This window comes from Phyllopteryx taeniolatus, chromosome 15 (genome assembly GCF_024500385.1).
Source record: "Phyllopteryx taeniolatus isolate TA_2022b chromosome 15, UOR_Ptae_1.2, whole genome shotgun sequence".
Lineage (NCBI taxonomy): Eukaryota > Metazoa > Chordata > Actinopteri > Syngnathiformes > Syngnathidae > Phyllopteryx > Phyllopteryx taeniolatus.
Genome location: NC_084516.1, coordinates 4,388,708 through 4,415,349, shown reverse-complemented (window position 1 = coordinate 4,415,349; position 26,642 = coordinate 4,388,708). Strand labels below are relative to the sequence as shown.

Genomic DNA, 26,642 nt, shown 5'->3' with positions numbered 1-26,642 from the left:
AAGTCACAATATTACCTCCAAGATATACTGTGCTGCCTGCGGGGCCTTGTGCAGATAAGATGGCGAGAGGAGGCTGGAGGTGGTCGAGGAGAGAGGAAAAGGGAGGAGACGGGAGGTATTTGTCACAGAGCGGTAGTGTGGGGGCTGCTTCTTGCTTTTTCTCCCTTCCTGATATCAGCCCATCGATCAGCCTCTGCCTTTAATCGTCCTTTTCCCTTCCACCCTTTTACACTGACTGCAAAAGACCGCTTTCTTACATTTGATTTTTTCACGCTGTTATCTTATTAGCAGCACCGATGCAACCAAGAGAAGCGGGAATAATTTGCAATTTCCCAAAAATGTACTTTTTGGCATATGTGGTAAAATTGTCAGTATGACCTGACAACGGCACATTAGTAAAATGATCTGTGAAAAAAAACAGCCCGCTCTGGCCCTATTTTGTACCTCTAATTTAATTTTGAAGAAACCACCCCATATGAGGAAAAACAACTAATCAGAGACAGAAAGTGTGACCGACGTGGTGTCAATCATGCCATTCAGCCTCACGCTGACCTATTACCTTGGGCTTCAGGAGCTTTGCTGAAACTGTGGGGGAATATCCACCTCCGGAAAATAAAAAATAAAAAAATCCTGTCCCTCTTTTGCTAACAACTGGACATTTGACTAGCAAACAGAAGCAGAGCAAAGAATTGACAAAAGAAGGGATTGGGCAGATCCAGAGCCATAACAAGGGCGAACAAAGGAGTTGCATTGCAAAGGTCTCCACTCTATTTTATAAGTCTAATTATCTGATTGCGGTAAGTAGCATCACCGTCAGAATGGGCATACAATATTCCACTTTCTTGGGTTCTGGATGAAAGGCACAGGCTGAGAAATCCCAGCTCTACTGTTACTGATTCGGATTTTCAAATTTCAGGCCTGCGCTATTGGCATCCATAGTCCTGTGATCCATAGTCCCTTTCACACTGTGTATTAAAGCTGTAGTTCTCTTCTCTTCTGCCTTTTTTCCCATGTTGGTGTTGTGTGTGAAATGTACCGACACGGTATCGGGATTTAAGTCGAACCGTGAATTTCCCAGCTTCCAAGGTCATATCTGATGCAAAATGGCGATGGAATGTCCCCTGGTGTGTAAGGCAATTCCGCAATGCCGGGACAGGGGTGTGATGTTTAACACCTGAACAGTCACTTCTCCCAGCCTGTTGTGTCGAAAGCAATTGTCAGGGCTTGTTCTCGCTAAAATGATTGATGAGCCTCTCTAGTTTGAGGACATTTGCCGTCATTCCACTTGCACTCACCTAATGTTCCACAGGGTTTGTTCTTGTAGGTGCAGATGTCATACCTAAAAAAAAAAAAAACAACAAACAGAGAGAAAAGAAGAATATGAGCTTGGACTGCCATGTAAGCAATCCAGGCACCTGTCGTGACGGCTCGGTTCCCGTCCCACCGCACGAAGGTGGACCAAGCTATGCCCCGACCCGACCATTGACCCCGCTAACTCGCGTGCCGTTAATCCAATAAAGCGCAGCCGGGGGAGGCCGCGTGCAACTTACAATGGCCACGAATGATCCAATCGTATCTAAAGCTTTTAAGCTATTAAAACCAAGGGCACGGAAAATTTGATTTTGCTCTCCCTCCCGCCTTCATCCGAACGCAGCCCCTCCCCGCAGCCCTTGTTCCTCGTTCCTTGAACTAGGCGGAGTGCAGATTCCCTAACACTAACCCCCTTACATGGAAAGAGAAGAAAGTACTCAAACCACTAATCCTAAACCCCTAGCCTGGAAAGTAAACAAAAGTACCCTAATCCTAACCCCTAACAACGGGAAGTAGATGAAGAACCCAAGCATAAGCTTTGACCCTAACTCGGGAAAACGGGCCAAATACCCTAACCCTTGACACTAGAAAGCACACCAAGTACCCTAACCCCTAAAACCGGACTCAAACTCCAGAAAGCAGACAAAATACTCTAACCCCTAGCCCTAACCCAATTAACCCCAAAACCCTTCAAAAGGATAGACAAGTCACATTGATTGCTTTTTCTTCTTTGTTGCTTCTGGTTTTATTTACTGAAGCTTTATCTACTCAGGTAAGGCAATTGAGAACATATTCCTATTTGCCTACCTGGCCAAGAGGAAGCAGACAACAGAGGCTGACAAACTCTAGCAAAGCAGGACCACCATTTGCTTTGCCTGAACAAACGGAGAGGACTTCCTTGTAGAAACCACAGACCTGATCACTAACACTAATCCCACCAATACGTTTCAGGATACTACAGTATCGCTCAAGGACAGTTTCACGAAAGTTATCAGTTTTAAGCAAGCACCATCGAGCAGCATAATCGCAGTGAGTTAACGAGAAATCTTGGGCACAGAGTGCAGACATGTTTGAGGACATATGTGACCAGTGACAAGTACGTGATGACGTACTTACGTATGGGCTCGTGATTGGCTTAATTGGAGATGATGCAAGGCACTTGTTGATTTCTGAAATAAAACCTTTATTTATTTATTTTGACATAGGAGTTGTTTGGCATTGCAGGGTTAAGAAGCCAACATCAAACAATGCCGTGATAGGCAGCCTGGTAGTAGCCGTGGCTCTATTTTTGTCTAAATGGCACTGGTCGGCTTTTGGACTTGAACTCGTCAACTGTAGCCTTGCATCTAATTAGTTCATTGCGTAAAGCTGCATCAGCTGTGTAAAAGCGCACTTCAGACACGGTGGTGTCCCGCTCTGGTGAGTTCTGTCTGAATGGGACTGGGAAATAGATCCCTGACTTTATAAGAGAGATTTAGATCCTGTCCAGCGAAAAAAGAGAAATGCAATGTCACCAGGAGTGTATCTGCGGAGCGTCAGCAAGCGAGAGTGCTCTGATGACAGAAAGCGTCGAGACTTCTTGAAACAGAATCAGCCTGCAAACACTTGAGTTGCTATAGTTTACCAGGCCAAACAGTCTTGGTAATAATGCCGCAGATAAAGACGAGTGAGGCTTTTGGCTGTTGCCGCGTGACATTGCGCAGAGCACCTTCTGTTTTCGTCTAAATTGGGCTCTCGCCATTATAACCGCGAGAGCAGTGGAAGACCCCCGACTTGTCCTCACCGTGTGATGAGCACAGCATTGTCGTGGTGGGCCATCCCGTTCTCCGGAATGCTGTTGCCGCCGTCGCTGTGGTGGGACAGGATGGACTTTTGCCATTTGCAGAAGCTGTCCAAGGACTTATCAGCATGATGGTTGATCTCCAGGTTGGGCTGCGGGATGGATATGGAGGTGATATTTCACAGAGAAAGTACCCTTACCGTAAACCCTCAGTTTTTCTTGGCTTTTCTTATAACCCTTAGTCCAAAAGGTAAGTGTTGATGTAATTGTCATGGCCACAACAAAAATATCCAAATAAACCAGCTTAGAGGAGCTTGCCAGGTTCTTCTTACCTGATCTTCGGTCAGAACGATGAGCCGCGTCACAATAATGTTCACAACATTTCCTAGACTGGCATCACGGTAAAGTTTGGCAACCTGACCTCCAGAAAAGAAGAAAAGACACAAAGTCAGACAAATGGCGTTCGCCAGGGGCACCCTCCGAGAAAGTGGGATCAAACTTACAATATTCATGACGGACAGGATGTAGTGCTCAATGTCTTTGCGGCCGTGGTAGCCGACCATCATCTTGTCAGCCACCACCAGTGTCTCCACGAAACGCTCGGTGCTGACGGAGCGCCGCGTTCGGTGGGTGTCATTGCGGCCCGTATCTTCACGTTGGGGGGTGGCGGACGCTCGGACTGGTGAGGGAGCACTGTTTTTGACCAGGTCTGTAAACCACAGTGACCGGGTTAGATGAACAATTCGGTTTACAAGAAATATTACCTCGGTTTGCCCATTATGCTTCAGTTCGCGAAAAATTGACCAACTGAGGTACTGTAATGCCCTCGCATGTGGGCAAGGAGAGTCACAGTCGCCAATGAACATTCAGCCATGTATTAATGCTGTATGCCATAACTCACGCTCAGACGCTCACACACAGACTAACCAGCCAAATCAAACTACAGCTTCTGACATCACTCACCAGGTCACGCCCCTTAAACATTAATACTTTGGTAAGTCAAGTTTTTGTACAATAATGTGCTATTTTTCTTTATTAAAAAAATGTGAAAAGATGTTGGTGTTTATGGGGAGGCTTGAGCAGATTGATGCTATTCGCGAGTGAGCTGGAGCCTATCCCATCTGAATTTGGGGCTAGAGGCGGGGCACAACCTGGACTGGTCGCCAGCCAATTGCAGGGCATGTATGGACAAACAATCATTCACACCACATAGACAATTTCGACTCTTTATTTAACAAAAGATGACTTGGCGAGAGACGTGGGTTTCACACTGGACTGGTCACCAGCCAATCGCAGGGCATATATAAGCAAACAAGCATTCACACCCATGGAGTCGGTTCTAGTGGTAACTGAAATGTGCACGAGTCTGCCCCTTTGAACCTTGCAGGTCTCGCCTTTCGCTTTATGACCCAGATGCTCTGTGGAAAAGTGTTAAGATCATACGTGTTGGGGCACGCGGGCTTCCTGCCGACGACAGCTTTTTGCTGGTTCCGAGAAGACCCTGTCCTAAATACCTCAATATCCACCTGGTTCTTTTTTTTTTCCGTCCCATGCCAGAAATGTTAACATCTCGACACAGATTTGTGCATCTTTTTGAGTGTGAATGTGAAAACCCTCTGCAAATGTAATTGGAGTTGCAGAAAGACAGGTTGAGCTATGACTTGACTTGAGTCAGACTTAAGTCACCAGTTTCAGGACTTGGGACTCGCTTGGTTACAACTTATAAACCACTCGACTTGACTTGACCTACGTGACTTGACAAGTCTTGTCTGTTTATTTCTTTCTTTCATTTAACCTTTATTTATCCAGGTAAAGCAACAGAGAACAGATTCTCATTTGCAATGCTGACCTGGCACTAGACAGCAGAGTAATACAACGCAACATAAAAGAAAATACACATCTATTAACAACAAACTGTACCGTGTGATAGAGTTGCATAATACATTATATTACATGGAGGATAAAAGGTTCTAAACAGGATAAAAACAAGGGCAGTCATCATGTGCAGGATCCCTCGCTAACTTTTTAAACGATGGGATGAATGAGGTGAGTTTTATTATTTGTCGCAGAGGGTTTCAAGTCATTTAAGGCAGAAAATTGAAAAGTAGTCTCGACTTTGGGAACGAAGAGGTTAATAACCTGCTGGAACAGAGTGCGGGGGGTGGTATGCATGGTGAGCAGGCTGCATTTTTTTGTGTGATGAACGCGCGAAGCTTCTATTGTCTTGAGTAAAATTCTAAAAGGTTGCACAGATTCTTTCCATGTTAAAAAAAAAAAAACGTGGATAGAGAGACAAATAATAAAGTATGCTGGAAATTTGACGGGTTGCTCAAATTTTGAGATGTTTAACCTGGTAAACTTCAGCCTTTATAGTAGCTAACGGGTACCTGGTCAAACATTGACTCCATGTCGGTTATGCGTTTCATTGAGAAGACAAAGGAGCGCGTACACAATAGAGAGACTGGTATTGGAACCATAAAAAATGTACAGATACTGAGTACAAAGTGGCTAATGTGTGAATATATGTTGTAACTGTATGACTTGGCATGACTTGCTTAACTTAAGCAATGACTTGACTCTACTCGGTTGAAATTTGTCACAGTAACTTCAGGACTTGAAGGTTAAGCCTTGATAATTACTTATGCATTGTACATAAATGACTTGAAACTACAACACCTACCTGAAATGCCGCAACTCAACTCCTGGCTCTGTTCCTGCGACGAGGGCATGGCGGACATTTTATAAATAACGTGTTGCTGTGCTTCCTCCAGGTTCCAGTCGCTGGTGGGGGAGGATATGTTCTTTAATGGCTCGATTAAATACTGCTCTTCCTCTGTCGTGATGACGCCGTGCTTGTCACAAGGAAAAAGAGTAACAAAGCAAAAAGTTAAAAACAGCTAAGTATTTAACCATGGTATTCCTTAAAGTTGTTTGCAAAAATCACTTGTTGGCATTGTACAGCATTTTTTTTATTAGCCGATTATATTGTTAAAAGGCACAAGAAACAAGCCAGTTAACTGATGCAAAGCGATATTATTGTTATTGTTTTATCATAACAAAGTCGAAATCATTTAAAAGAACGAAGCAAATATGTGTAGTTATTAGGCGGCTAACAGACTCTTTTGCTTCTAAAGGTAAGTCTCCATCTTATTTTGTATTTTTATTAAACTACTTAGCTAACCTAGTCAGTGAGTCATATTTTTAGCATTTTGGCCATATTATTAGATCATACTAAACAATTCTGTCTTAAAACTAGTCCGCTAACAAGTTAGTCATATTAGCTAGCCACAAAGAGGAGCAAAGCTCAAAACAAGTCTTAGCCAGCTGACTTTTGATACTAAGCAATGTGTTGTTCTTGTTGTTGCATTATCATCACAATGTCAAAAACCATTTGAAAGTGCATCACAAATATTTATATGTGCAAAACACTGGCAGTTCTCTACCTAAAAAGACAGTTAGTGGCTAGCTAGCTAATAAACATGAGATTGCGCTCGTAAAGGTAATTCTCCCTTGTTTTTACTTGATGAAATTATTTATTATGTTGAATTATTTTTTTAAAATAATAATAATGCATTTAGTGACCGGTGCACCAATAAAAGAAACTAATCATAAACCAATTAAGAGGAGTCATTGGTTTATGATTAGTTTCGTTTATTGGTGCACTGAATCTGGCATCCCTGCATGAATAATTGAATGGGTTTTTCTTCCAAGAAAATCTGTATTTTGTTTCAAAAATATAATTTTTTTAAGAGAATAAAAGCATCTTTCCAAGAATAAAAGCCATAATATTACAAGAATAAAGTTGTATTATTTAAATTCACTAGTTCAAATCATTAGCTTAATAGCAAAGTTGCCCAAGTCATATATGAATGTTTTTGGAAAACAAGAAAAAAAATTTTTTTTAGCAAGAACATTGGTCATTTTATTGATATTTAAAAAGCAATTGGGCAATTACGCTGTGAGGTTAACAAAATATAACTTTCGTCCCCTATTAAACTTTATCTTAGAGAAATACAATTTTATTCTCATAAGATTCCAACTTTTAATCCCAACATACGGTCTTTGCTCTTGTAAAGATTATTACTTTTTTTCTTGGAAAAAATATGAGTTTATTCTCATCACATTATAACGTTTTTTCTCTAAAAAAATATGAATTTGTTATTTTAACATTACGATTTTTTTTTTCTTGAAAATGGGCAACTTTTTAACTCTATTCCTGTGCCATTTATGGGTACACATCGCAGCTATGTTTGATTGGCATTAGGATTATGAGGTGGTCCTGCGCTAGGCGCCTTTTTAAACAGTGAGACTCTTTCAAATAGCATTTAGTGACCCATATCTGTTGTTTTTGCATCTCCAAGATTCATGGCCGCAAAGAAGAGCAAAGCCAAACAGTCGGTATTTAAATACGCAATCCTTTAGCAGCCAGTCAAACAAGCAATTAGAGCGAGGACTAGCATTCAAACAATTACCCTAAATCACCTCTTTGAGCAGACAAAAGTGTCTTGGCGCTGTGAAAATATAAAACATATTTTATTTGGGTCTTTTAAAGAGTGAGTCAAGGTTTTCCAATTGTCGAGACGGCTGATTGCATTAAAGCGCACGCTCGCTTTTGACCATTTTTGGTATTGTGAGTAGGGGTGGGGGGGGGCGGCGGAAAAAAAGAGAGCAAACACTAATTCAATTTATGATGCTGCATCTAGATTCTGCCAACACATTTGGCTACGAGGCTAATACATGTTTGCTTCACATTTGCAAGCTACACTTCATTTTCCTGTCTGGAATTCTTGTAACTGCCAAGTCGTTTGTTGCGTTACGATATCAGCGTGACATATCGACTGGCCAAATAACTGCTCGAATACTGACTGAAAGGAATTAACCATGGTGCAATGACTGAAACAGAAGCCACAGTGCAGCAGAAGAATGCATGCGGACTGAGCTTTGTTTTACCTTCTTTTCATTGCAAATACCATAATGAATGCTTGTTACTGTCAAGTCAACTTATGACACAGTGTGATTGATTGACAGGCCAGTAGCTGCACGAACAGTGACCGAACGGAAACTGAAACAGAAGCGCGGCAGAAGAATACATGTCGAGTTGACTTGGTTTGACCTTTTCACTGCGAAGACTCTTCAAGAATTCAAATAATTATTGTTACTGGCAAGTCATTTGGTAGATTATAAAGTCAGTGTGACGTTGACTGGCCAGTGGCACAGAGACTAAAACGGAAGCCACGGCATGGCAGGAAGAATACCTGCCGACTGGGCCAGGTTTTACCTTTTCAGTCAAGGCCCTTAAGGTTGCATTGACTTCTTGTTCCTGTTTTACAACATTATTGGCATCCTGAAATACAAATACGTCGTTACTTTATCGAGGTATCTGTACTTCTACTTAAGTACCGAGTGTGGGTACTTATCCCACCTCTGCTCCGAGAATCAAGGCTTAAGAGAAATCGGGGGAAGACATCTGACATTTGACGAGCATGAAAAGCCAACGCTAACAGATGCCTGAGTTGGTTTTCCTCTGGGGACACCACCTCCCAACAAGGTTCTGCTGGGAAATTTACAATGGTTCTAATGTTGTGTGCGCATCGTCTGAACGCTCGGCCGGCCGGCCGGCACCCACTAGACCGAGCCAAGGCTTTTGTGTGACACGACAGTTCAACATGACTTAACACGTTTTTCCGGGTGGCAAAAGCCGAAGCGTTTTCCGATGGTACTACTAGTAAACTAACCCTGACGCAATTTCAACAAGACAGAGCCATTGACAAAACAGGGGAAATGTCTTGAATGATGATTTTAGCCTTCTTCTCTACCACCGTACTTTGAATGCATGAAATGCCCGTCGAAAAGAAGATGTTACGTGTAAAAAGAGAAGTGGTGGAAATCCAGACGTAACAGGATCATTGAAGGACACGCTAATTAGTTGCGGAGACAGCAATAAATGAAATGCCTGAACCTTGGTTATAGTAGACGTAGCCAAAGGGAAGGTTTCTTTTGGCGACTGATGCGCTTTGTGCTGTGCTAATGCTACGATAGATGGTCTATTTTCCTGTAATCCAACTAAAAGTGTATGATCGCTCGAGTTTTCTGTTCCTCGGATTAATGGCACAGATGTGCTTGTTTGATGTTGGAATGGATGTCAACTGTAGTATACTCAGGTCGGCATTCACTCAAACTAAACTCACTGTGATGATGAAACCAAGACAACAACAAAAAAAAAGTACTGTAACTACTTTTGATGCTCCGCCACCAGGCAGTTTTGCTATCATCTGTGTAGAACTATTGATGTCATCCACTCAGTTTATCCTCCTCACCCATCGATTCTTTTGGGATTATATTGAAAAATACTCCAAACCTTTTAGGAGAATATCCGGCGCCGTAACCCCAAACACAACAAGTTTTTGTCATCATTTATTAACTTTCTACCAACCAGCAGAACCTGTAAGGTGAGGAGGATAAATCAAGTGGAGGATGTAAATAATTGAACAGAAAAGACCCGAAGTAGACACTTCTAAAGGGACGGACTGGGAAGCAAACATCCATCATTAGATTTGTGGAAGACATTAGGTCTTAAATGTTTGGTTGGGTTGTCTTCAAGTAATTTGGCAAAACATAATGGCTGGCCTGCTAGTTAACGTCACCTCCAAAGGCTTCACTACCAAAAGAGTGAGTCTGTGCCACTGATCCAAGCAACAGAAAGGTCACTTAATTAGCCAGTCCCTCAATGATCACAGGAACTGTCACGCACATGTCTGAATTTCCATCATATCTACTTTTGAATCAAGGTCCCTGTTGAAAACGTAAATTACGGCCGGTGTCCTGTCTCCTTCTTTACAGTGACACGTCACACATTCAAACTATGGCGGTAGAGAAGAAGGCTGTTTTCTGAATAGCTTTGCCTCGGTCAAATGACATGGAAAGGTTTGTTCACTTGTGGTGAATTTGAGAAAGCTTTGCAATCCGGAAGTAGGCGTGACGCCATGATTAAAAAGTCGGTAGTGGACACTTTTGGCTCACCAGGCCGTTGCAGTTGCTGAGCGCCACCAGAGTGGCGTTCCGCCGGTTCTGCAAGAATCCCACATAGTGGCAGTTATCCACCAGATTGTGGCGCCACTCCATGCCGTCGCTGCCCCAGTACTCCACCGTGAAGTGCTTGGAAACCAGGTGAGGGGTGAGAGTCAGGTTTAAATGGAAATGCTTCCCGTAGGCAGAGAGTCTGTAGAAAAGCTGGGACTCGGGCGGCTCCAGGTACGGGCCCGCCAAGGGGTTAGCCGCCCCGCGTCTCCGTCGGCCGGGTCGGTGGTGCTTCACAGTGTAGCTCAGAAACTCTCCCTTCTCATCAACTCGCACAGGGACAGTCAGCTGGTAGTGCTGCAGGTAGGACAGGAACTCCTCTGTGGATGCATGGGGACAATGCACATGTTGATGGGACAACCAGAAGTCCAGACAACAGCAATGCTACAGTTATCATTGTTCCAATTAGCTGTGATAATACGACTGCTATCTGGGAACGCTCTGAAGTCAAACAATCCAGGATGCTAACCTAAGGATCCCTTGTTTTGGTCATCCTACCTTGAGAGTTGTGTGAAAGTCGATCGAGGCTCTGAAATTCAGAAGCAGCCATGACCACCAGGCTCAATGTCCAAGTCAGCGTCTTCCACAAAATTTCCATAATTCTGGGAAAGATGTGACATGGGGGAGGGGGTGGCGGGTTACGGGACTGGGGGACTGGATGGAGAAGGAGGAGGAGGAAAGGGAAGAGGGTGCTACAGTCGGACTAAAAACATGCGCTCAGTCCAAAGCCAAACCATAACAACTCCATGGTTTGCGTCCCCTCGCTGGCTTGGAAAAAAAAAAAGGTCTGTGTGTATCACGGATGCTCAGATTTCTCCCAGAGGCGAGCACGTCCACGTCGTGGTGCAGACCTCACGATTCATGTCCGCAGCTCAGCCAAAACACGGCGATCCATCAGACGCTCAGGTGGAACTCCAGAGTGGAAGCTCTACATCGGAAACTTGCCTCAGCCCATCCATCTGCGTTCCTGCCAAAGGAATCAATCAAGGCGTGAAGACGACCGCAGCAACTTCTCAATCGTTTTCGTGTTATTCCAAAACAGAGGCTCTTTGGACGGGAGTCTGACTGACATGACCACTGTTTCTGATATTAAAGATTGAATTATGGCGCCATTAGATGAAGATCTGACCAAGTTTGATGAATAAAGGGCCTAAGAAAATGTTCCAAGGACCATCAGTGTGTCTTTGAGGCTCCTTTGACTGATTGTTTTGGAGTCTAATGGACATTTCTATCATTTCTAAAATGAAGCACTAAAATATAAAGATATGAGAATAAAATACATGTAGCTATTCGACTAAAATCCAACCAAGATTGAATAAATGTGCGACATTTTCATTTGGAAACAGTTCAGGGACCTTCAGTGCACCTTTGAGGTTCTTTGGTCTTATCGGTTTGGATTCTGATGGACATTTGCACCATTTCCAATCCTAACGACCAAGTTATCAGGACATTAGAAGAAAATCCAACCAACATTTCAAGGACCTTCCATACATCCGATGTCATATTGACTGATTCTCACAGATATTTCTACAATTTCTGACATTAACGACTTGAATACGAAGACCAGAAAAAAAAAGCCGACCAAGATTGATTGATAAAGGGTCACCCTTTTAATTTAAAAACTGTATCTTTGGAGCGGTTTTGGATTTCCACCAATTCTAATATACACGGACCAAAATATGACGATATTAGACGAACAGATACGAAGATGGAGGACAATCTGAACAAGATTGATGAATAAAGGTCAACATTTTCGTAAGATGACTTTTCAGTCACTATCTGTGTGGTATTTCGGACAAATTGTTTTGGATTCCAATGGACATTTCCACCATTTGTAACATGAAAGTATTAGTAGTAAAGTATGAAGTTATAGAAGAAAATCCCACCAAGATTGATGAATGAAAGGGAAACATTTTCATTCATGAACACAGTGAATAAGGGGGTGGATGGATGAATGAATACATCAAAGACACAAGATCCTTCAATGAACTTAACATGCGCATTTTTATAAAGATCAAGGACAATATATCCAAGACAATCTTGAGTTTTTAACAAATGTGGCATTTGGAAGTTTTTGACGAGTGACATCAGAAGTGTTTGAGAAAATATCAAAGACAACGTTGTCCTCATTAGTCTATTTTGCATAGACGCGACAACAACGACAAGCACCTTTCATAGTGTTTGGTAAAGTTATACATCAATGAACAAACTTTTTGTTTTTAAACCAAGACAATTTGAGCGTTTCATGACAAACATGTTTTTTGTATTTATTTTTTTGCAAACATCAAAGACACTTAGTCTTCCATTAACATAACGTGTTTTAGTAAAGACTTAAGTGTAGTCTTCAAGTAACACAACATATTGTACTCATTAGTTAACAAAGAATTTGGCTAACGGAACTTGTATTTGACAACATCAAAGACAGGGGTCTTCAGTGAACTTAACGTACGTGTTTTTGGAAAGTGTGATGACAATTTATCAATGACAACTTATAGTCTCCAAGTACCTGAAAGTATTTGGCGATTGTAACACGTGTCTTTGAAAGCATCAAAGACACAAGAGTCCTCAATGAGTTTTGAGTTTTTGTAGACGGAAGCCAAATTATCTCGGGTCAGTTGTGAGTCTTTAACAAACCAAAAGTGGAAGACAATTAGGAAGTATCATGTGTGTTTTTGAAAACAAAGACAATTTTGTCCTCGCTGCTTCTTGTTTTGTGCAGGTGTACCTAATAAAGAGGAGCGAATTTTTGAACAGCACTTTCTGCACTTACAAATTACAACAAGCACCTGTCATACAGTTAGGTCAAGTTAGTGGAATATTATTTACGTGGTGGTCAGCTCCGGTCCAAGTGTGCGGGATGCGTGTCCAAAAAGCCGATGTCCGCTCCACGAAGCACCGGCCCGGTGCGTGCTCCTGCGCTCATCTCCTGGCTGGCTCCTCGTTCATCCTCTCGGCTGCGCATTGAAGCAACCCAGTTGGAAAAAAAAAAACAATTTAAAAAAGAAAAAAACAAAAAAAACAATGCACTCTCCTGCAACGGGGCTCTCTATTTCCAAGCCGTTATAATCTTGACTCAGGCTGGCTTAAAAAGTGAGTTGAGGTTGCAAGAGGAGGGGACAAGGGGTGAGGGTGGGTGGTGGGGGGTTGTGCACGCATGCATGCATGCATGCAAAGCGAGTAGGACTTTCGGCTGTGGAGGAGGGAGGCTGCTCCTACTCATCGCACTCACCGGGGTATGTCCCACTAGTCCGGCTTTCAAATTGCCAGTTCTCTCTTTCTCTCTCTCTCTCTCTCTCTCTCTCTCTTTCATGGAGTGGGTGACGTCAGTGCAGATGTGCCTGTCTAAAAAAAAAAAAAAAACATCTGTGCGCATGTCCATCAAGGCAAAAACTTCAGCAACCCCCTGGATGACACCCAAGGAGTGGAGTTGTCGTTGTCATGGTGACAAACTACTTTAATAGCGAAGTCGGGTATTATTGTTATTTAACTACTCATTAAAAATCCCACTAATATGTTCCAAAGTGACTCTGAAAGACTTGGTGGTGACTGACTGTTTGTGACACGCCAGTGATCATTATGTGGCAGCCTCACATCATTTCCAAAACTCGACCGGCTTCCCTTTGCGCACTTTGTGGCAGGCGGCGACACCGTGAGGCTGAACGGTGGAACTGCAACCTGTCGATCACATGACGGCCACGGCAGAGAACTATACCGACTCACAATCTGTTTTAACACAATAGGTACGCATTTTAAAAAATGAAGACGATCAAGAGTCTTTTTCTGAATGTAATATGCATGGTGTTTTTTAAAAATAAAATATGACTATTTTTGTAAATGATGATCAGGAGTCTTTGAAGAATGGAAAAGTCAAGACAATTTAGACAGCAACTAACCTAAAATGGGCATTTTTTTTTTTTTCAGTATTGAAGACAATAGGGATTCTTACTGTTTTTGTAAAAGTTGACTACTGTGACTTACATCTTTTGTCAACATCAAGGACAATTTAGTCTTTTTTTTTCTCAACGTTGAAGACCATCACGAGTCTTTCCTAAAGGTAACCCACAGGCTGTTACCAACATCAAAGACAATTGAAAGTCTTCCTCGAAACCTAAAGGTATGCATTTTTTTCCAAATCCCGAAGACAATCAAGAGTCTTTGATGAATGTAACATACCTGTTTTGAAACATCAAAGAGAATGAGTCTTTGACCCGTTTTTATAAACATCAATGACTATATTCCAGTGAGTCCGAACTAATTTCCCTGAACTGCTTTATTGACTACGAACAATGTGTCTTTCGAACAAGCAAACACTCAAGGTGCAATTAACATCCGCGTTGCCATTCATACCATAGAATAGCTTTGTGTTTAACTAAACAGGCCCACATTTGACACGGAGTAGGTACATTTGTGAGTGAAACTGAGACAAGATCAGCATTATTTCAGTATGCAGACTTTATGACATTTTCCATTGTTTGGTTGTTGGCGCGCTGTGATTTTTCTAATGTAAAATATGTGCCTTGGTGCAATATAGGCTGGGAAAAACACATTTAGTCATACATAAAATGCACGTTTGTGACATTTTTTAAAGCACTCACTGAAATTCGAAAATGCAGCATTAGCCTGTTGATAAGGGTAGACAAATAGTAGACATTCACACTTTAGTAGTTGCTCTCGATAGTCCTATGCAGTGAACTTGGGTCAGGCGTGGTAGCAGCCATATAAACTTCAAAACACTGAATAGTAACCCTACAACGTTCACATTTTCCAAAGTCTATCTGAGAACATTTAAAGAGACGCGTCGTCGTTACCCTCAGAAGGCCATTATGACTGACACCATTATGTTTATTCACCTCGTTGTAGCATTACATATACACAACAATTGGATGGATAACTAGTTTTGAAACCAGAAGTCAAGGATAATAGTTTGTTCACCTTTTGTTCAATTTACTGGGGGAAAAATGAGGTTTGGTAACAAAAAATGCTTGCAATATTTCAATATTCTTACTTATTACATATGACTATTTGAAAATTTGGTACAGATTTTTAGCAGAAATCATGGAAGTTGACACATGATTTGCTTTTGCGAGCCATATAAAATGATATGGCTGGCCAGATGTGACCCCGGGCCTTGAGTTTGACACCTGTGACTTAAAAGGAGCAATGACACATTTCCCATGCGGTTTTCACGTGAAGTTCCTCATGATTGCTTCACCCCCCCCCCCACTCCAACGCATTGATGATTTCATCAAATTGTAGATCCCTAACAGGAAAACCTGCACTGAAAACAGGTAGGAAAAGAAAACCACGAGGGTGTGCCCTTCAATAAAAAAGTCCTATCTTGTTAAAGCAACGCACACATCTCCCCGCGCTCATCAGTTCCTCCACACTGCAACCTCGCACGGTAAGAGTGGCCTATTATTCAACTCTTTTCAACATTTGCTAGGAATGCTACATTTGTTGTAATTGGCTACGCCTTGCAGAGCTCTGTGAAATACTGTATTACATTTTTTTTTCCAACTCAAGGTTCATTAAAGATGCACAATTAGAAGAAAAAAAGAAATAGAAAACCTTGATATACAGTCCAAAATACTTCCTCATAACAGTAAAATAACAGGAGGTAAAAAAATATATACATTGTATTATTTAACTGTATGTGATTATTATTGTTGTGGTTGTAGCAGTGGGGACATTTATGTTAAGGAATACATTTTGCGACACTAGCGCATTAGTTCTCAGACTAGCATCAGCAGCCACAAAGTTATTTTCAATAAATTACGTTGTATCCATCCATCCATCCATTTTCGCACCCACATTCACACCTACAGGCAATTTAGAGCCTTCAATCAACCTACCACACATGTTTTTTGGGGATAGGGGAGGGAGAGTTCCCGGAGAAAAGCCACGTAGGCACGGGGAGAACATGCTAACTCCACACAGGCGGGGCCGGGATTTGAAGCTGGGTCCTCAGAAGTGTGAGGGGCAGATGTGCTAACCAGTCAGCCAATGCAACTGAACTGGACTTACCAAATGTGCTGCATTGGATTTAAAAAAATAAATAAAATTCAGCACAGTTTGAACATTTGAACTTAAATTAGGTCAAGTTCGGTCCTTCTCATACTAGTTATCTTCATCATCAGTCTTCATCATGGCTGTGACCAATCAACCAGGCAGATATCCTGCTTCCGACTTCCAGACCGGCTTGTGCGACTTCTGCGACGATTGGGGAACTTGTAAGTTCTCTTAAAAAAAAAATTAAAAAAGAGTTGACTGTATCAACACACATGTGGTCCATTGTTGTTTTCATGTCACTTCTGCGACGATTGTGGAACTTGTAAGTTCTCTTTATAAAATAAATACATAAATAAATAAACTATCAACACGCATATGTGGTGCATTGTTGTTATGTCTCATGTTGAGCAGATCCGGCACACAAAGTTGACCTACGATCAACAACAACAAAATGTAAAAATAAAAACTTTGTGATACTAGTATTACCAGTGACATTATAAAATTCGAATAGTTAACATCTAAAGCTTAAGTAGTAGGACTATAGCCACACACAAAAAAAAATCGATTTAAAAAAAAAAAACAATGGTCCTGATACATAACTTTAAACGCTAAAATGGATAAAATGCTCAGCCTTTTTTTTTTTTTTTTTTTTTTAAATGCTATAAATGGTTCTCATTGAGACTGTGAGCAGGTGTACCTCATGGTGCGTTGTCCATCCCCTTCTCCTTCTGTCCGCAGGCTGCTACGGCCTGTGGTGCTTCCCGTGCCTGAGCTGCACCATCGCCAGCAACATGGACGAGTGCTGCCTGTGCGGCCTAAGCATGGCCATCCGCAGCGTCTACCGGACCCGATACAACATCAACGTACGTACGCACAGGGCAAGCTGCCGTCGCCACAGTGTCCAACTTTTCAATGTTTCACCAGCTGTTATCTAACAAGGAGCTCCAAGGCAAAATTCCCAACAGGTGTTTGAGCCATGAATGGATCGATACATTCCCAAGGATGTCCACTTCTATGCCTTTCTGTGACTAGTGAGGCTTCAAACTTGATGTTCTGAGAGGAAAGTGGCAACTGAATTTAGACTGTCACATTTTCATCAGCAGGTTGCAGAAGAGATACAGAGATACTGGACGAGTCGCAGTAAGGCATAGAAGTCCTTGCAAATTTTCATGGCTCAAACACCTGTTATGAATTTTGCCTTTCAGCTCCCTGTTCCTACACTTTAGAAGAAAACACGCCCATTAGGTCCGATGAAGACATAAGATCGTATTTGTTTGTTTAGGTTAGCTTAGCTGAAGACCATATTCTCTTAAATTCTTTGCATACACGCTGTCTAAAGTCTAAATTGTTTTTGTTTATGAAGAATATGGGTTAAGTCCTCTGCAAACTAAATGTCAATTTTTATTCAGAAAAGAATTGTTTTTCAGAAACATACATTGGCTTCATTAAAGACAAAATTTTCTTCAATGTTCACGAAAAAACGGTTACTTTTATAGAAGACTAAATTGTTGTCAATGTTTATGGAAACGTACTATATGTTAGATTAGTTGAATACTAAATTGTCTTCAATTATTACAAAACCCGTATGTTAGGATCGTTTGAGATTAAATTGTTTTCAATTTTACGTGTATCAGGAATTGGAGAATATTTTCTACACCTTCTACAAAAGCACGGTGCTGTGAAGACTAAATGTACTTCAATCTTCTAAACACGTGAACGCTAGGTTTGTCGAAGACTAAATCGATTTCAAAATCGATTTGTGAAAACACGCACACTGGGTTCATTGAAGACAAAATTTTCTTTGACGTTTATGACAACCCGTAGGTTAGGTTCATTAAAGACTAAATGGTCACTAGTGTTTACTGAAACTTGGATGTTACGTTGAATGCTAAATTGTCTTCAATGAATACAAAATCACGTTCGGCTCGTTTAAGACTAAATTGTCTCCAATCATTACAAAAAGTTAGGTTCTTTGAAGACTTCAACTGCTCCCTTTCAATGACAGAGTTGGACTGAAGGTCAATGTGTGTGAATTGCTTCTTCTTCATAGCTGGCGTATGCAAACCCAGGCTTTAAGTTACCAACTGTTCACTGCTACGATTTTACTGTTCTATTTTACTGTTGTGTTGAAATTCACAGGAGTTACGTTGGGTGCAACAGAACGACGATAGTATTGTGAAATGATACCCATCGACCATTGTCTATTTGCTTTGTCACTGTTGACACCCAACTTCCTTCCTGATAATGAGACAGCGTGTTTACTCAGCGAGGCCATTGTTCTCCGCCCTCGATATAACTGAAAGCTAAACGAGTGTGTGTGTGTGTGTGTGTGTTTGCGTGACGCTTTTGCAGGGTTCCCTGTGTAGCGACTTCATGGCCAACATGTGCTGCCTGGTGTGCGCCACCTGCCAGCTGAAGAGGGACATCGACCGGAGAAAGGACCAAGGCATCTTCTGAAAAGGAGCGCTTCGACGCGAACCCTCCTGACCCCGGTGAGTTAAACATTACTTGCCTCAATAATGATGGCGGAAAAAATAATGACCTAAATCTTGATTCTAGCAGTCGTATTAGTGTGATAAGAAAGCTGCTATCTCAGGAAAAAATGAGTCATGATCATAATCTTGGGTTAACGCCATTTCTTTTAATGTTGCAGGGTTTATCTTCTCTGAGAAGCAGTGGATATTGATGTATCATCTATACGATTGATAATATTGGTGGTATTAAAATAAAGGACCAATTGTCTTCAAGGTGTACGAAATATTTTTGGGGTTCATTTAAGTCTTAAATGTATATGAAAATACATACTTTAGGTTTGGACTAAATTGTCTTTGATGTTATCAAAACCACATTAATCAAAGACTCAGAGTTTAGGTTTACATAAACAGTGTTTTACATGTTATAGAAACACCATCAAAGACACCCAATAGTCTTTCATGTTTACGAACACATTTACGGATGGTTCGTCTTAGGAACAGCGAAATCGCCAAAGCCCTGTCTAATAAAAATGTAGCACTTTGCCGCCATCTTGTAAACCTTTTTTAGGGGGGCGGGGTGAATTTTTCTCTATTATATAGTGGGTGATGACTATATGTGGCGAAAGCAGTTCTTCAAGGGTGTGTTGAAAAAGAGCAGATTGAGCCGCTAGCTGTGCGCATCTTTAATTGTGTTCCATGTCAACACTGTCGTCATATTGGCCGTATGACACGTAGCCAATAAAATGCCAACGGTTACACACGAGAGAACTTGCGTTGTCAACGAAAACAGGAGTCATTGTGGGCACCAGGCAATAAAAGTGTGCCCTCGGAGTATTCAGCCAATGGGATGTGAGCAGTGAAGGGATCTAGTTCCTTTGGCGCACCTTGCGATGATGCTTTTGAGTGGGAAGACAAAACTTAAAGACAGGGGCTCGAGGTGGGGCGATATTTACTGGCTCATCTGGGTTTCCATTGCTTGGGCGGCCCACTCGGGAGCTGCCTGTCGGATCTTTTCCAGGAGGTTGTTGACTTGGAAACACAGCGATTGGATCTGCTTGTCCCACGTGGGAAGCGGCTCCCGTGCTGAAAACAATATAAAAAGCTGTTTAAGCATTTATGCGAACATAACACGCTATTTAAAATAAAATAAAAATGCAATGTGATATACGGGACATTATGACATAAATCATTGCTGTTTGTATGGGGAATTTGCGCCCCCTTATGGACATAAGGGGTCTCCAAGCATTTTGCTAATAAATTAAGTATTTGGGTGAGAAGCTAAGGTTAGCTCATTGTTGGTAGAAAGTAACCGAGTGTCATAGCCGTATATGTGTTATTGCTTTGCCGACTGGTTAAAGAGGGTTCTTGCGCAGGGCGCCATTCAAGCTAGGACCGCAGTGGTGGAAGGCATCAGTGGGAAAATGTTACTAGTATAAAAGTTGTTCTACTAGTGCGCTGTATTGTCTTACTAGTGATGACAAAGAGTGTACTAGTACACAGACCTTAAGCTGGATATCAACGATATCAAATAAATACTCAAGGGGCTTTCCATTAAACACTACGTCACACCTTTAGTATGAGGGAGCGCCCTGTTGTCAACACCACACATGACACTCTTTTTGTTGTTTTTTTTTTGTTACCACAGTAGCCTTTTTCACAGAGATACAGCAAAATAGCAGAGCTGCAAGACAGTGCATTTATCCGGGTTTGCCAATTGTACAGAAATCAGCAAAGAAGGGATATTACCGGAACACGACACCCGCTTAACTAACTTTAAAGGACAGCGAGACTTGGAAAAAGGTGGACAATTTGTTTGACAGATTATTACATATGATCAAAAGGACTTTTAATATGAATCTGTATATTAGTTTCACTTTTTAAATTGAACTACTGAAACTTTTAAACAAAATCTCCAAAAAACACGTGGAAAAAATGTGTTATGAACCAATGAAACCAAGGTAAAACTTTTTGGACATAATTCCAAGAGGTATGTTTGGTGCAAACACACCACCGCTCATCACCAAACACCACCATACCTACAGTGACGCGTGGTGGTGTCGGCATCATGCTTTGGGGCTGTTTTCTTTACTTCAGATGGAACTGGGGCCTCGGAAAAGGTGAAGGGAATTATGAACAGTTTAAAATAGCAATCAGTGTTAGCACAAAGTCTTCAGGCTTCTGCTTGAAAGAAAAAAAAGAAACCTCAGGAAAAGCCCACTAGAACAACTGAAATTTATTTGACAGCACTAATAGGCACTTTAAATGGTGGCAAGTGTGTTCTGATACCAACTTAACATCTGAATGTGATTGTTCATTCTGAAAATGACCACATCCCAGATATAACAGGGTGTGCACACTTGTGCAAGCACATTATTTCCGTTGTTTATTTTCACTTCCCCTCTCAAAAAATCTTTTTTTTTAATTTTTTATTTTTTTTAAATTGAGATGAACAGGTTTTTTGATTGCGGGAAAAGTTTTGGAGTGTTTTATCTTGGTCTCATTTCCTTTTATGTCACCCAAAAACAAACAAAAAAACCATTTGAAAAAACAGTGTGTAATGTAAGCGCCTTGTGTGTTTTGAGAAGTACAAAGTGTATGGGAGGGGAAAGCTATCACAGGTGATCTGGGATGTATCCCCCCTGATTAATGGGGCTTCAGTGTAGTCGCCAAAAAAACATGCCACTCACTCTCAAAGTGCACGATACCGTCGATCTGGTCGATGAAGCCGTTCATGCGTCCTTCGGTGATCATCTGCGACGCAATCTTCTCAGCCTGTAGATAGAAGTCAATAACAAATCAATAAAAGGGTCATAAAATAAAGTACAATCATGCACTGTTGACTGCACTTTGCTTAGAAATTGCATGTCAAGGTTGTCATGGGAGGGTGAACACTAAATCAACATAGCAATAAACACAAGAGTTAAAGTGCAATGTTTCAGAAGCAATATGTCTCTACTGAGAATAACATTGTGTCTTCTGACTCCATCGGTGTTTCTCACTTTGGCCGGAGGGATTTCCAAAAGTGCTCCGAGCTCTTCGAACGTGATGTTGTTGTAGAGTTTACTGGCGGACAGCAGGTTGTGTTCGATTACAGCTCTGTCCAGGATGCTGGAGCCTGAAGAGAAATTCATATGTGGGGTTAACGCTGCAGTATTTCGAAATATGTGATGCTCCAATCACTAACCATTCATTAGGTACACAATATAATGAGATAAATTCATCCATTTTCTATAGCACTTGTCCTCATTACAAGATGCCTCTCTTTTCTCCTAATCTCTTTTCCACGATTATTATCTACATGATTTGCCGTTGCTGTACTTGGCACACTTCCACTTTAAAGTTGCTTACGCATACTGACCGTCCGCCGTGGTGGCCTTCTGGTGAGGCATAAGCATGGCTGCAAACTCCTGCAGCTGGTTCCCCCGGATGATGCGGTCCAGGTACATCTTCTCTAGAATCCCGTACGCGGCCAGCTGCTGGCAGCGCTCGTCCTTGAAGAGGGTGGCCAACATGCGGGAACGTTGCTGGCCTGGAACACCAGAAAAATAAACATGACCATCGACAAACTCCCTCCCCACCACCGCTTTGAATGCCAAGTTGCCAACTTTGCACTTTTGTTGCTTTATTTAGCAAATTTTCAGTGCAACTAGTTTCTAGGCACCAATAACATATTAGACAGAGATTTGTCCTTGGCACCAAAAAAGACAAAAAGGTGAGTTTTCAGCAAATAGCAAATCTTCAGGGGAAAATCCTTTCTGGACGTTTGGGTTAGCTAATCAAGCGCACCTCTAGAAACAGAAAGGTAGAGGACACTGTGGTTTCTAGCAAAGGTGCGCTCCATTTGCTTACCCAAACGTCCAGGTCGTTCATTGGAGTGATATTGATCCATCCATTTTCTGAGCTGCTTATCCTCACAAGGGTCGCGGGAGTGCTGGAGCCCATCCCAGCAATATTCGGGCAGGAGGCGGGGTACACCCTGAACTGGTTGGCAGCAAATCGCAGTGGAGTGATATTAAACCCACAAATTAGTATTTTGTGGGCACATTATACCTAAAGTGTTGCCACAATTTAGTATTTTGGGGCCACAAATTAGCATTTTGCGTGCACATATTTAGAGGCCACAATTTAATTAATTATTATATATAAATAATAATAAAAAAATGTCTGGGTCTCTGCACTTTTCAGATTCTTAATTCTACTGTGTGTGACTTCCTATCCAAACAATTGCGCTATAACCTAAAATGTTTTTTTGTAACTAATTGGCCCGCCTTTAGCAACATCCCCCCAAAAATGAGTTGGCAAGAGTATTCGTACCTGCGGACGCCAAAATGGTGCAGTTGAGCGCGTGCTTGAGCGCCTCTAGACGCTCGCTCTCGTGGACGATGGATTTGTAAGACAGCTCGTTGTATCGCTGCGCCGCTTCAATAAACTTCCTCCTGAAGTCGAGGACTCTGGCGTAGCACACCTGAGCGCGAGAGAATAATGTATTTCCTATATGGGCTCCGGAACAATGCATCCAGCTGTGTGGACCCACCATCACTGGTGTCAGAAGCGGGATGGCAATTTTTGACACCCGGCCACCCCTCTGCCTGCTCACCTTGTAGTGTATTTGCAGCTGTTCATTGGAGGACTCATTTTGAAGCAGCGAGGCTCTGTTGATGTAGGCCTCGGCCTGCACCGGGTCGTCATCCTCCAGGTAGAGACGGGCTATTTTCAGGTAGGTGTCTAACTTGTAGTCGACATTATATTGCCTGAAGGAGACCGAAAAAGAGAGATTAAAAGACGAGGAAGGCTCCAAACGGTGAAAAGATTGGGCACGTAGCTTACTTTTGCCCCGTCTCCAGAGGAATGCCAACTAAAACCTGAGCAGCGTTCCTCCAGTCGCCCTCCTTTTCGTAAATGGTCGCTAAGTGCTGTCTGATGGAGGCCACCTGCACACAGTTACTAACTCAACTGTTTGATTGAAAATATTCAATAGCTGCAGCCCTAAATGTGTATGCAATACTTCTATTGCACATAGAAGTGCACGTATATAATATGTATAACATTATTGACCGTGGGCCAGAAGTATTAATTCCAGACACAGTGGAGAGTTGTGATATAAGTGAAGAGTTTACCTGCTCCTCGAAGGAAATAACCCTCGGCTGGATCTTCTCCAAGGTGAAGTGATACACCGCTTTGGCTGTGGCGTCGGGCAAGTTGGGCAGATGTGTACAGAAGTCAGTTAGCAGCTGTCTGGAGATGACCAGACTCACATTTTCATTGACCACTATGAGGGAGTAAAAAATACAGGAGAGGAAAATGTATCTTTATGGAGAAAGACTCAATACTATCGAGGTCTTTAAAAGTGAATTAAAGTGTTGCATACTTGCTTCAACAAAGGCTTTCAAGGACTCGAGTTGATCTGCATCTGTGAACTGAACAGCCTTTTCCAAGATTTGTCTATATCTTAAAAGGAGACATACAGTATCATGCAATTTTATTCACAATTTGAAACAGTTCCCAGTTGTCTTAATACAACCCTAATTCCAATGAAGTTGGGACGTTGTGTTAAACAAATAAAAACAGAATACAATGATTTGCAAATCATGTTCAACCTATATTTAATTGAATACACTATTGAAGACAAGATATGTAATGTTCAAACTGATAAACATGATTGTTTTTAGCAAATAATCATTAACTTAGAATTTGATGGCTGCAACACGTTCCAAAAAAGATGGGACAGGGTCATGTTTAGCACTGTGTTACATCACCTTTTCTTTTAACAACATTCAATAAACGTTTGGGAACTGAGGACACTAATTGTTGAAGCTTTGTAGGTGGAATTCTTTCCCATTCTTGCTCGATGTACACATATATATATATATATATATGATATACATAATAATTGCATTTAATATCCTCTACTGCTCAATAATATTTTGTATTAATTCCAATACAAAGAATTTGAAGTTCCATCTTTTGTCAACTACAATTCCACTGCTTTTTCTGATGTTACGTTTTTGCATTGGTATTGTTTCAGTATCCGTATCACAGTCAGAATTTGGGTGTGGTGACAACACTAAGGTCAATCCTGTCTGCTGATCGCCTTTTACTTACTGTCCCTCGAGAGAGCTTAACAATTAATTTAAAGTAGTAGAGCCTTGTAGTGTGTTGCCCTTCGAGCTAAGAGCTGCTGCCTCTTCTGTGGATATATTTGTTTAAAACGGTTAAAATCCCATTTGTTTTGGCAGCATCCAAGTCAAACTTGATTTGACTTTTCTTGTACCAATTGCATAATGTGCATTTTAACCATGTGAAGCACTTTGTCATCTCCTTGAGAAGTGTTAATGTACTTAATTACAATTTAACCATGATTTGTATTTATGATATGTAGTCCATCACAAAGCAGTAAGTAATTGCTAGCTACTACTAAGAGATTCAAATTACGCGAAAATGTGAGTGTCTCGGACGCTATCCACATGGTTACTGTTTTAATATCTTAATCCATACAGACTAACCGGTTTTAATCGCAAATAAATTTAATTCGAACAATAACACCAAACTAGATACCTAAGCAAAAGCCGCTAACGTTAGCTTAGCTTGCTCTGTCATGGTAACCCCGGCACCGCTTTAGTCAAACGGGGCGCTTCATATTCTGTACTAGGGCGAGTTTGAAATGGGAAAATAAAAAAAAAAACGTTTATAGTAAACGCTACGTACTTGGCCGAAAGATCTTTGTGAGAGCCAAATGAATTCATCAGCTGTGCGAGCTCCTGCCGCACTTCGGTGGCCATGGTCGCGCCGTCCGGGTTGACAACAACGCCGCTTCCGCCGCCAAGAGAGGCTATTTCCGCTAAGTTACGAAAGATTTTTAAAATATTTATTTTTATTTGATTATTTATAATAATCATTAGAAATATTCGATGGTATACTTAAATTACATTTTAAATTACATTTTAAATATGTTTTTTAATTGGGGGAACCCCGAGACTCAGCGTTTACAATTGTATCACGGCCAATACTGTTCACAGTCACTAGATGGTGAAATCCGCAAAGGTTGAATCGAGGCAATTGAGCTTGTTTAGTTTGTTGAAGAAGTTCAACTTAAATTTAGAAGCCTACTTTAGTTCAAATTTTTTTTATTTTATGTCGAGATTCATAATTACCAATCTCAAACAAATGGATGTTAAATTTGGGATCCCGCAAGATAACATTTTGGGAGCTTTGCTCTTCATCCTTTATATTAATTACTTTGTGAATTCATCTAAATTACTGCATAAAGTCATATTTGCTGATGATACTAATCTATTTTTGTCTCACTGCAATTTATACGAGCTTCAATGTTTACTTAATAGTGGATTGAAAAAAATGGATACTTGGATTAAAGGTAATAAATTATACCTAAACATAAACAAGAAAATTTTTATTATAGTCCACTCTGACAAAAAAAAAAAAAAAACAGTGGCTCACATCTACCTAAACATAGATGGAAAACAGTTGACAGGAGTTAAGTCTACCAAATATTTGGGGTGCTCTTAGACCAGGAGTTAAATTTTCAATTCAATATTGTCATCAGCCACATTCTTGGCTCAACAAATTGATAGCTGAGTAATTTTGAAATCATTCGTCAAAGATAATAGTTTGTTCAAGTCAAAGGATTAAAAAGGGGTTTAGTAACAAACAAAATGCCTGCATTATCTCAACATTATTTACTTCATATGACAAATAGAAAATTTGGTACAGATATTTAGCAAAAACCATGGAAATTGACGCAAATGATTCGCTTCTACGGGCCACATCAAATGATGTGTTGGGCCAAATGTGGCCCCCCAGGCCTGGAGTTTGACACCTGTGTCCGAGATGTACAGAAAATTAATGGATGGAAGAGTTGTTTTTTAAAATTATTTCTTTGTTTCGTTAATTGTAAATATTCTTTGCTGTTGCTGTACTGTACTGTTTTCTCGTTTGTTTAAAGTTCGACATATGTTGGTATAGACATGTTTATA

The 26,642-nt window shown here is 41.2% G+C and overlaps 3 protein-coding genes across 5 annotated transcripts in view; 1 reads left to right on the top strand and 2 right to left on the bottom strand.

Annotated features, from left to right (window-relative positions):
- Positions 1-14,279, bottom strand: part of adamts6 (ADAM metallopeptidase with thrombospondin type 1 motif, 6) — a 62,311-nt gene extending 48,032 nt beyond the window's left edge. Inside the window, exons 1-8 of one of the 2 annotated variants that reach the window (XM_061798972.1) lie at positions 12,995-14,279; positions 10,667-11,135; positions 10,112-10,488; positions 5,772-5,943; positions 3,595-3,800; positions 3,424-3,507; positions 3,095-3,243; positions 1,296-1,339 (exon numbers count right to left, since the gene is read on the bottom strand). In XM_061798972.1, the coding sequence (XP_061654956.1) occupies positions 1,296-1,339; positions 3,095-3,243; positions 3,424-3,507; positions 3,595-3,800; positions 5,772-5,943; positions 10,112-10,488; positions 10,667-10,766 (1,132 nt within the window). In that variant the 5' untranslated portion in view covers positions 10,767-11,135; positions 12,995-14,279. The remainder of the gene's footprint in view (positions 1-1,295; positions 1,340-3,094; positions 3,244-3,423; positions 3,508-3,594; positions 3,801-5,771; positions 5,944-10,111; positions 10,489-10,666; positions 11,136-12,994) is intronic. The other variant, XM_061798973.1, reaches the window with a different exon arrangement.
- A 1,150-nt stretch (positions 14,280-15,429) lies between these two features.
- Positions 15,430-18,924, top strand: LOC133489827 (placenta-specific gene 8 protein-like). Its single transcript, XM_061798980.1, has 5 exons — positions 15,430-15,569; positions 16,306-16,398; positions 16,916-17,040; positions 18,530-18,669; positions 18,831-18,924. The coding sequence occupies exons 2-4, from the start codon at positions 16,314-16,316 to the stop codon at positions 18,632-18,634; spliced, it is 315 nt and encodes a 104-aa protein (XP_061654964.1). The 5' UTR covers positions 15,430-15,569; positions 16,306-16,313; the 3' UTR covers positions 18,635-18,669; positions 18,831-18,924.
- Positions 18,925-19,319: 395 nt separating this feature from the next.
- cops4 (COP9 constitutive photomorphogenic homolog subunit 4 (Arabidopsis)) lies at positions 19,320-25,474 on the bottom strand. 2 transcript variants are annotated; one of them, XM_061798978.1, is made up of 10 exons: positions 25,357-25,474; positions 24,020-24,099; positions 23,769-23,920; positions 23,479-23,582; positions 23,249-23,402; positions 22,966-23,116; positions 22,010-22,180; positions 21,651-21,766; positions 21,339-21,423; positions 19,320-19,734 (listed from the first exon to the last, which is right to left on the bottom strand). In XM_061798978.1, the coding sequence occupies exons 1-10, from the start codon at positions 25,428-25,430 to the stop codon at positions 19,601-19,603; spliced, it is 1,221 nt and encodes a 406-aa protein (XP_061654962.1). In that variant the 5' UTR covers positions 25,431-25,474; the 3' UTR covers positions 19,320-19,600. The 2 variants fall into 2 exon arrangements, with proteins under 2 accessions (XP_061654962.1, XP_061654963.1); XM_061798979.1 differs by having other exon boundaries at positions 24,024-24,099; positions 25,357-25,373.
- Positions 25,475-26,642: the final 1,168 nt, after the last annotated feature.